Raw genomic sequence first — 10,288 nt, forward strand, 5'->3', positions numbered from 1 at the left:
TGAACTGTTTTTTAGTGCAAATCCTACTATTTTGATTCTAATAATCATGGCTATGCAAACCTCATGAGATTCTTACTAATAACCCCGGTGGTGCAAGCCCTAGTAAGCTCGATGTTGAAAAACTTAGTGTAAAACCTCCAACAACAACATAATCAATACATGATGTCAAAAAAAATGGAGAAGCATCCAAGGTTCTTAAGCAATGATGTAATGAATGAGGTGGAGAAGCATCCAATGTTATTGAGCGATGGTTAGCTATACGAGGAAACATGCAATGTCATCTTCCTTTCATTTTCATGGATATAACTTAATATAACTTTCTTATGTAGAAAACATGGCTTATCTTAGGCTTAACCATGCATATAAAATACCACCTATCATCTTCATTGAAAAAAGAATGGTGTCTTTGTTCATAAATATCAGTGATTAATCGTAGGAATGGCTATTATTCTCTATCAAACAAAATCAAGGACTAAGTAATGAAGATCTTGGTCGACAACAAAACTTATGATTATTAACTTCACATTAAAATTCACTTCATCTCTGCCACCTTCAAGGAAATCTTTGTTATCCATCACCATATTGATGTTGTGACTTGGTCCTTGAAAAACATTCAGCATGTTTGATTCATGGAAACCTTCAAGTTAGACAGTATATGTCATGCTAACTTGCAAGAGATTGGTGTGAGGTACATTGAGGCTTGCAGGGCCTGCCCTGCAGTTTTCCCTCATGAAAGCATAGAAGTAGATTATAACCAGTTTCTTAGGAAACCATGAATCCTTTCTAGCCTTGACATATCCGTGACCAACAAGATATACAACTCCTGATAATTCAGAACACTTCCATAGTTCCAAATGTACATCACAAGAAGGAAGCAGGTGGCAAAAACCATTTATCCAACCATTTTCCCCCACTTTCATCAAAACTGCAGAAAAATAAATTAGCTCAGTTGATCCAAATAGAACAGGAAATCCAATCGCAAGGAATATATTTTTTGCCCATATAAGAACCATGACAAGAGTCACTAGGCTTGTAGTCACCATAATCATCTCTACCTTTGCAATGCCATATGCATTTGATATCTCGACCATGCTCTTAAAACAATCACATACCAAGACACACATTATCATTAGAACCGAGTTGATGACAAGAATGTAGATCTGACCCATGAACCGTGGGGATGTGTGAATTATTTTCAATCTGGGAAAGCATCCTAGGGCCATGGACATTTTAATAGATGAAATTGTTGCTGAGATCATTGCCTGGCTTGCAATCATGGCAACAACACTAGCTATCATGAAGACTGGCCAGATAAAACCATCTGGAATTGAAGCAGAGAATACGTTCTCCACCACAGAGGGATGCTTCATAAGATATGCAACTTGATCCATGTAAGCCAATAGTAGGCATGGGAATACTACACATGTGAAGGCTATCTGGATGGATCTTACTGAGAAGTGACCCAAATCAGCAAACATAGCTTCAGCTCCTATTATGCATAACACACAGCCTCCTAGGGACATCCATACTTTGATAGTGTTCCTCTTGAACAAGTAATAGATATAAACATGATTGAATGCCCTTAAAATTGTCATGTCATGTTAAATAATATTGTAAAGTAAAATAGAACCAATAGAGAAAAACCATATCATGAGTGCCAGAGAAAATGTCATGCCTACTTTGCTTGTACCAAACTGTTTTATACTGAACAAGATCACCAGGAATATGATTGAGACAATGACCACTGTGTCTTCCGTAAAGCTAGATATTTCATCTTGCATGCCACTAACAACAGACATGACTGATATTGCAGGTGTAAGTATGCCATCCCCAATTACCATGGAAGTACCCATGAGAAACAAGAGTAGCAGTAGGGTCTTCAATTTTGTACTTCTCTAAAGGCTTTCTTTGATTCTTAATAATATTTCCAGTTTCGGGGTGGGCAACTTGAGCTTGAAACTGGAATTTTTTTCATCTGATGGTTGCTGGTTGGGGAGCAGATTGACCTTCGCATATGTGCAAATCAAAGAGTACAAGGAAAATGTCCCCCCTTCACCATTGTCATTGGCTTTGAGCATAATGAACACCTATTTAGCCAAAGGGATGAGGGCTATTGTGTACATCACTAAAGCTAATGCACCCAAAACATCTTCCTCTCCTTTGGTACGAGCTTGGATGAATACACTAGTGAAAACATACAAGGAGTTGGTACCCATATCTCCATAGACCACTCCAAGTGTTTGGAATGCCAAGTCGAGCGTCCGTCCTAATGAAAGGTCCTTATCATGGCCCTTATGAACACTGGGCACGTCCATGGCCTCCACATCAAAGGAATCCACTCACTTGGTCTTCAGAACGAGCCCACGCCTCATTTTGTGTCATGTCTGATCATCGTCAACAAACCACCTTGGGGATTACCCTTCCATTTCACTGCCATCAACCGACCTGGACTCTGATGACAACAAAGACATTGAGCCCTCACTGATCCCATCCCTGTCTTTCTCATCCTAGAAATTGATATGATAATGGGGTTGACAATGACAAGAATGATACACAAAAGAGAAATCAATAAAAACTTAGGAGAATCCCCACAACTGTTTATAAAAAAAGCACAAGTTTATCATCCAAAGAAGCAATTTTTGCATTCAAAGACCACAATCCTCAATCTCATAATTTTATCATCCATAGAAACAACTCCTGCATTCAAATCCCATAATCCAGAAAAAGAAAGAGCTCAATCTCTTCGACCCACATCGTAACATCGCATCCCACATCCAGATTTCCATTGAAATCTTGAAAATCCTCATACCCAAATGATTTTTTGCAGTGACTTCTATGAATACATTACCATCCTTCGATCAGAGCGTTTTTCTTATCTCATCAGAGAAATTCTCTAAGGTCATGTTAATTCCAATAAAATTATACAGAGCGATAACCCGTAGTTATGAAACAAAATTGACACACTAGAATCTCAGCTGAAGCAATGTATGTTATAAAGATGATAAGCTCGTGGAAGATGTTCATTGTAGTTTTGTTGGATTATTGAATATTAAATCATAGATAGTTTAAATTGATTTAGGTGATAATGGCTTCATTGTAGACCATGTTAAAACATTAATTCTAAATCATAGATAAAATTTTAACCTTTTTTATATAGCATTAATTGTGTAACAATTTACAGTGTTAATTGTTTATTTACTTATAAATTAATAAAATATAAATTATTTATAAATTAATAAAATATAAGTGATGGCTTTAGGTACCCAGAAATATCTGCAAATAAATTAGCTACTCTACGAGTATGTTAATTTTTTGAGTTAGATTACAAATATAAAATTTAAAAGTATATAATATTTGTTTTATGAATTTTTCTTACTAATTTTTTTTGTTTTTGTTTTTGTTTTTTTTTTTTTAAAGTTAAATTACAAATACAAAATTTAAAAGTATATAATATTTGTTTTATGATTTTTTTTACAAATTTTGTTTTTGTTTTTGTTTTTTGTTTTTTGTTTTCTTTACATTTGGTTATTTTTCTGTGTTCTCTCCATGTGATTTTTTCTCACTAGTGAACAATCATGGTATTAAAAACTCGATGATGGGATAATGTGTTCTATCATATCTCAAGCTATTCCCTCGCCGTAAACACTCTTAAATGATCATTTTCATGGTATTAAAAACTCACAATGATGGGACACTGTGTGCTACCATATCTCAAACTATTCCCACACTTTTTAGATGTAAACACTCTTAAAATTATCATTTTTAAATTGCCTATAAATATGAACTTTTTATTACTATATGAATAAACCATTAAAATGTTATAAATAAGATATATGAAATAAAAATTCTTAATTTCTTTTTTATTATTATGTAAAGCCAAATTATGTTGAATTGTCAAAATTTAGACTTTAAAATTGTTAATATTCTTTTATTATATAAAGCTAACCTCTCCTAACCCAAAACATCACTTAAATCAATCTCTTATATCATAAAATATTCTAAAAAGTGAGATTTTATATTCTTTTCAACTTTAGTATTTTGTCAAATATTAAGAAATGCGAAACATAATATATATGTTAAAGAAGAAACATATTATATATCTTCAAGGAGAAACATATAATGGTAATGCAAAGTTTTAAAAGGTATGTGATCCTTAGGCTTATTGGAGAGTATATAAAAAAATTCACACCTTTTTATGAGATATGGGAGGAAAACATGTTAAAGATTTTTAATAAATATAAAATTTCCAAAATGATGCTAGTTACGTGTGATTCTTTTTTCATTGTTTGTGATTATGAAAAATGAAACTCAATGTTTTTTCATTAGTGCACACATATTTCATTATATAATTGCATATAGAAAAATCATTCCAGAGCCGATAACAATAAAAGTGAAGAATTTATGGTCCAACGTTATATTTAAGGGAGATGTTTAAGGATGACGTTTGAATTTTGTTTTTCATTTTAAGACATTTGGAGCAAATATTAGGAAGGACTTTGAGAAAGGATTGTCCTTGATTTTCGAAAATGGAGTTGTTCCTTTCCAGCCATATGCCCCAAGTGACCATCAAAGGGAGAGCTCATATGTTTTTTGGATGTTTTCTTTATAGCCATTTTTTTACACATATCCATAGAGTCCCCATGCCATTGATGTGAATTACTTGTTCAGTTTTTTTTAACCAAAATTTTTAACCAAACAAGAAAAATTAAAAAAATGCCTCAAGATCAAAGACTGAAACAAAGACCTATTGACATACCTTTTAAAGTATGGAAAGAACTTGTAAAATCATATGAGAAGTTGGATGCACAAAGAAAAGTCGGCAATGAGAGCATTCAGGTATTGAATTTTTCATTAAACATTATTTAGAATGTATTAATACTTATAAGTATCTTAGACATGTATTTGTGTGAAAATAAATTGAATTGGTTTATGTTTAAGGACAAGGCATCCAAGGCGAGGTTAACCAAGACAAAAGTCACTCATCGTAGTGGCCAGAAAGGTTTAAAAGCACTGATAACAACCTTTGTAAGTATATTAAACATGTGATATTTTTTTAATAAATTTTGTACTAGAAGAAAGTCATTGTTATCTAATTTCTCCCTATTTACTGATTAATAGGAACTAAAATATGGAAGACCTCCAAATCATTTGGAAAAGGAGGTGCTGCAGCAAAAGAGATGGGTTGAATTTGTTGTTTGGATGGACTCTATGGTATGTAATCTTAGTTGGATTTCCAATATACTTTTAAACCATATTTTCATTTTATTTTTTAGTACTATTAGATATTATATCTTACCTCATTTTATGGTTAACATTGTATAACAAAAACATGCGTTGTGTTTTGTAATTAATACTAACATGTAATATTGATTTTTTTTGTCAGAATGCTATAGGTAATGATTGCCAAGACGATGATCCAAATTATGTTCAACATATATCAGGAGATGATGAGGATGAGGATGAGGATGATGGTGGTGAAGGAGGAGATGATGATGATAGTTGCGGTGTTGGTGATGATGTGGATCAGAGTAATGAGGATGGTCAAGATGATCATGAGGATGATCTTGGTGGTGGTAGCTAGGCATGCACATGCATTGTTTTTTATGAAGAAATTATTGTGTAGAATGACATTGTTATGTTTAGATGGGTGTTGTGAATTTACCCTATATCAATGAGACATTTTGATTTTGTAATCATACGATGAGTTTGATTTATGTATGTTGTTAATTTATCGTAGAATAACGATATTCATGAAATATTTTGATTTGTTAATCATATTTGAATTTTACTTGTTTTGATTAAAAATAATACTGATTTTATTAGTATTATGTTGCTATTTTATACATGTTTTGAAAATTGTTAATGACACATTGTTATTTTTTTGGATGGATGTTGTCAATTTCTCTTAAATTTCTTTACAAATGATTTTGAATTGTGATATCTGCTTTAATGATATTTAGAAACTATCATATATTTCACTATGAATCGATAAAGGGGGTCATATATGTAAAGAAAAATATACTCTATATAAGAAGTCAAATGCGGATGTAACCATGGATGCAAAATTGAAAGTAAAATTGGATGTTAAACTATGAATTAATACAAAATGCAAACAATTGACATACAAAGTGTTTTAAATTAGAAGTGAAAAATTGTGCAATAGTTGACACAAAGAAGGGAACAAAACATGGCATACAAAAGGATATCAAATTGGGCAAAAACAAGGACACATAAATGGGCACCAAATTAGATGCAAAAAAAGACAACAACTAGATGTACAATAAGATGCAAAGTTGAGCGTTAAAAAGAAGCAGAAAACATTACAAATTAATATGCCAAATGATGATGCAAATAATGGTGTAAATCTGGGATGCAAACTTGGGTGCAAAAAAGGAAAAAAAAAAGATGTAAGAAAAGACATAAAACAAGATGCAAAATGGGGCTGAAAAAAGGTGAAACCAAGGATGCCATATTGGATGTAAAAAATGATTCCTAATCACATGCAAATTTAGGCTCGAACTCAGACACAAAATTATATGCAAATGTGGACACAAAATGAGGCAAAAAAAGATGCAAATTTGGATGGTGAAAACGATGTAAAACTAGACACCAAAAAAATGCAAAATTGGATGAAAAAGTCGGTGTAAATAATGGTGCAACATTGGACAGAAGTAGACACAAAAAAATGGTGCAAAAAGGGGCATAAAATAGCTTAAAATTGGATGAAAAACTTGGTGCAAAAACAAATACAAAAGTAGACGTAAAAAATGGCTCTAAATTGAATGTACCATTAGACACAAAATAAGATGCAAAGGTGGACACAACACATGACTCAACATAAGATGCAAATATAAATGCAAATTTGGATGCTCAAAATGATGTAACATTAGATGCAAGACATGGTGTTAAAAATGATGCAAAATTGGATGAAACAAATGACGCAAAATATGGTGCAAAATGAGATGGGAAAAATGGAGACAAATCAAACGTAAATGTGGATGTAAAAAATGGTCCAAAAAAAGATGCAAAAATGGGCACAAAAATGGATGCAAAATTTGGTGCTAAATCAAATTCAACACATGGTGCAAAGATAGGCACCAAAGCTGGTGCAAAAATAGAAGCAAAAACTAGTGTAAGACTAGATACAAAACCTGGCGTAAGACTAGATGCAAAAACTGACACAAAATGGATGCATAAAAAGACGTTAAATTGGATTCAAAATACAGTGTAAACTTGATGCAAACGATGGTGAAAAAATGGAAGCAAAGAATGACACAAAATAGGAAGCAAAAGAGAATGAAAAATATATGCAAAAAATGACACAAAACTAGAAGCAAAACCTGTCATAAAATAAGATGCAAATCTTGGTTCAAAATTTGACGCAAAAAATGATGCATAGTTTGGTGTAAAAAATGATGCAAAATCTAGCGTGAAAAAGGATGCAAAATCAGGTGCAAAAAAGGACGCTTTAAAAATTGTACAATAGAGCCAGATTTAGCGCCAGGTTGCTCATCACAATTACAAAAAAAATGCACTAAAATCTGGCGCTAAATCTGGCGCAAATCGCTGGTTTTGTTGTAGTGTGAACAGCGGAGCTTTAATGAATAGCATAATAGTTTAAGTTGTAATGAATAATAATCTGGTTATGATGGAAGTGAACAACAACATGATTCAATTACAGCATAGAAAATAGAGAAATTCATTAAGTCTGGCAATACGAAACAGTAAAGCAATTCGATTACAATAAATAGAAATGAAACCAAACCATCACACGACAAAAATCGTAAAGATATAATATAGAGCAGTAGCTTAATCCACCAGAGGCTAGGCCCTTAGCTGCCAGCTGATGCTACTAGGCTTCTTCAGGAAATTCAAGGGACTACAACTATTTTTATATATTAATCATTGCATAAACATTACAGTAATTTCGTTCTCTGCTTCAGCAATGAGAGTCAACAATAACAGTTACGATTTCTCAATCGTAATTCTCCAATTCCTCCTATCCTACCCTTTATATCTATAATCTAACAATCCATCTAATTCTCCTTCTAATCATCTGCCATGAATCGTGAATCCATCATCATTCTTGAATCTCCAATTCTAAAATCATAATTCTGAATTCACTTCTCTGATCCCTGTTTTCATTTAAATAGAGAAAGAGCAGAGAGCAGTTACAACAGAGATGATTACAATATGATTCTCATTACAAAATTGTATTGTTCTCAACAAATTGATAAGAAAGATCATCTCTGAGATATCTTTCCATCAATCATTCAACAAGAACAGGTCGAATTTGGCATTGCAACTGGGATAATTTGGAAAACGACCACACAACAAATCTGAGAAAAACGTCTTCAAAAAACCTTCCGTTTCTCTCAATACGGACCGAATTTTGGACAAAAACACATTGCAAAACTAATATGGTCCGTTTTGGACAAAACCCATGTTTCAGATTTTCCATATTCTTCTCCATTTGCCCAAAACATTCAATACAAAATCATCATTTCTTATTCTAGCGAATTTCTCAGTTGGCACATTTAATGATCAAATCTTCAATCTGGAAATTATCTTGGAGGCTAAAAATGGTGAGTAATGTTGCAACCAATTTATTAATAAACTATCATTGATAAAATCATGCATAATCATCAAATTATTAAAAATAAAGGAGAATAAATAATATTTTTCCATAAGAGCATAAATCATTATAAGATGGAATTATATGATAAACCATGATAAATCACATGATAAAGAAGAGTAGAAATGGGTGGAATAGGTGTTCAAAAGTGATAATAATAATGACATATTAACGGCCCAACAGGTGTCTATAGCAAGGTGGGGGAACCGCTCATGGTCCACCAAATCACAGTCCTCTAGCTTCGAATGTGGGATGCGCGGACCTTCAAAAGTGAGATTCTCCGATAACAAGGGTGTATTGAGGAGGAATTGTCCTGCATATGCGTCCTTAGGGACCTTCACTTTCCCCTTGTACGGAGGGATGTAATCCAGTAAATTAGATATTAGATCCACCCCCTCGGTGTCTATGTCCTCCGCACCCTCTTCAGCCTCCAAGTCCACCACTTTCCCCTTCTCTTTCATTCTCGGTTTGTATTTCTTTTGACCCTGGGTGGATGCATGCTACCTCGATGACTCGCGCACTAGCCTGGGCTTATTCTGCTTGTCCTTCTTAGGCTTGGGGACTTCCCTCACCTGCGTTGGCTTGGGCCTAAGCAACCTCGGTGCCGTAGGCACTGCATCTAGAGTCTCCATGCTCATGACCTCTGGAGCAGCTCCTTCAGAGGCAACAACCCCTCTAGTACTAGCAATCTCTCTTGGTCCAAACATCATGTTGATAATAAACCACTGGGTTTCCTCAAGTAACCTGTCAAATACAGAACTAGCAACCAAATCAGTGTAAACCTAAGGATTCATAAACAATTGACAATTGAACACCAAAATTCTAATAATGAAAAGTGTTTTCCACTGAATGACCATGCGTAATTTATAGGTGAATTCAATTCAAATTTGACCGTTCCCCCCAAAATCCATTCATAAATGTTGAATTGGCAGTAGATTTCCAAAGATTTCACTCTTAAATTCAGCCTTAAATGTTGCCCCCCCACTCCTCTTAACCGTCTTCTGGTAGTCAAATCATGAATAGTGATTTTAACGATTACTTTTTGGCTGCGTTGCGTGGTCTCTCCCCCTATAGTGCATCTCCCTTCACGCTTCTTCTAGTACTGTGACAACATTCGCTTTCTCGCAGACCCCCTGTCACGTAGCTCTATTAACCAGGCAGTGTAGTTTATATAGCTGCGCCTCCTTGCAGCTTCCTGGAGTGCTAAGACTGTGCTACCGTCATGTAGTCATTGGGCCAGATCCATGGTGTATGGATTGAATCGGCTTCCATTTACCCTTCCCAGAAATGGATCTCCATTCAACTTTGCAAGATGAACTGCTCCACCATCTGTAATCTCTTTGATAACATATGGCCCCAACCAGTGCATCTGAAATTTTTCTGGAAAATTATCAAACTTACTGTCATATAATAAAACTAAATCATTTACCTTGAAGGTGTGTAGTTTGATGTGCCGATCATGCCAAGATTTTTCACGTCCCTTCTAAACCTGTTGATGGAATCCAGCCAAAAACTAATCTTCCTCGAGCTCTGTTAGCTACGCGAGCCTTTCTTCTAAGGCTCTGCAGTCTACCATTCTAGTGAAAGCCACTATGTGTAGACTAGGCACAATTTATTCCATAGGCATTACAACCTCTAAACCATAGACCAACG

At 34.3% G+C, this 10,288-nt stretch overlaps 1 protein-coding gene and 1 pseudogene across 1 annotated transcript; one reads left to right on the plus strand and one right to left on the minus strand.

Annotated features, from left to right (window-relative positions):
* Positions 1-748: 748 nt before the first annotated feature.
* Positions 749-2,372, minus strand: LOC149178974 (putative potassium transporter 12 pseudogene; annotated as a pseudogene).
* A 1,659-nt stretch (positions 2,373-4,031) lies between these two features.
* Positions 4,032-5,695, plus strand: LOC149178975 (uncharacterized). Its single transcript, XM_089423760.1, has 4 exons — positions 4,032-4,836; positions 4,939-5,025; positions 5,119-5,211; positions 5,384-5,695. The coding sequence occupies exons 1-4, from the start codon at positions 4,714-4,716 to the stop codon at positions 5,579-5,581; spliced, it is 501 nt and encodes a 166-aa protein (XP_089279886.1). The 5' UTR covers positions 4,032-4,713; the 3' UTR covers positions 5,582-5,695.
* Positions 5,696-10,288: the final 4,593 nt, after the last annotated feature.

This window comes from Pinus tabuliformis, chromosome 4_1, assembly GCF_031772625.1.
Source record: "Pinus tabuliformis cultivar Carrire ecotype Pingquan chromosome 4_1, CPIR1, whole genome shotgun sequence".
Taxonomy (NCBI): domain Eukaryota; kingdom Viridiplantae; phylum Streptophyta; class Pinopsida; order Pinales; family Pinaceae; genus Pinus; species Pinus tabuliformis.

What these genes read in the sequence shown, in the direction of transcription:
- LOC149178975 (XM_089423760.1), top strand. Translation starts at nt 4,714, where the DNA reads ATGCCTCAAGATCAAAGACTGAAACAAAGACCTATTGACATACCTTTT. An exon ending in AAGCACTGATAACAACCTTT is followed by an intron (nt 5,026 to 5,118) that starts GTAAGTATATTA and finishes ACTGATTAATAG; the next exon opens with GAACTAAAATATGGAAGACC. An exon ending in TTGTTTGGATGGACTCTATG is followed by an intron (nt 5,212 to 5,383) that starts GTATGTAATCTT and finishes TTTTTTTGTCAG; the next exon opens with AATGCTATAGGTAATGATTG.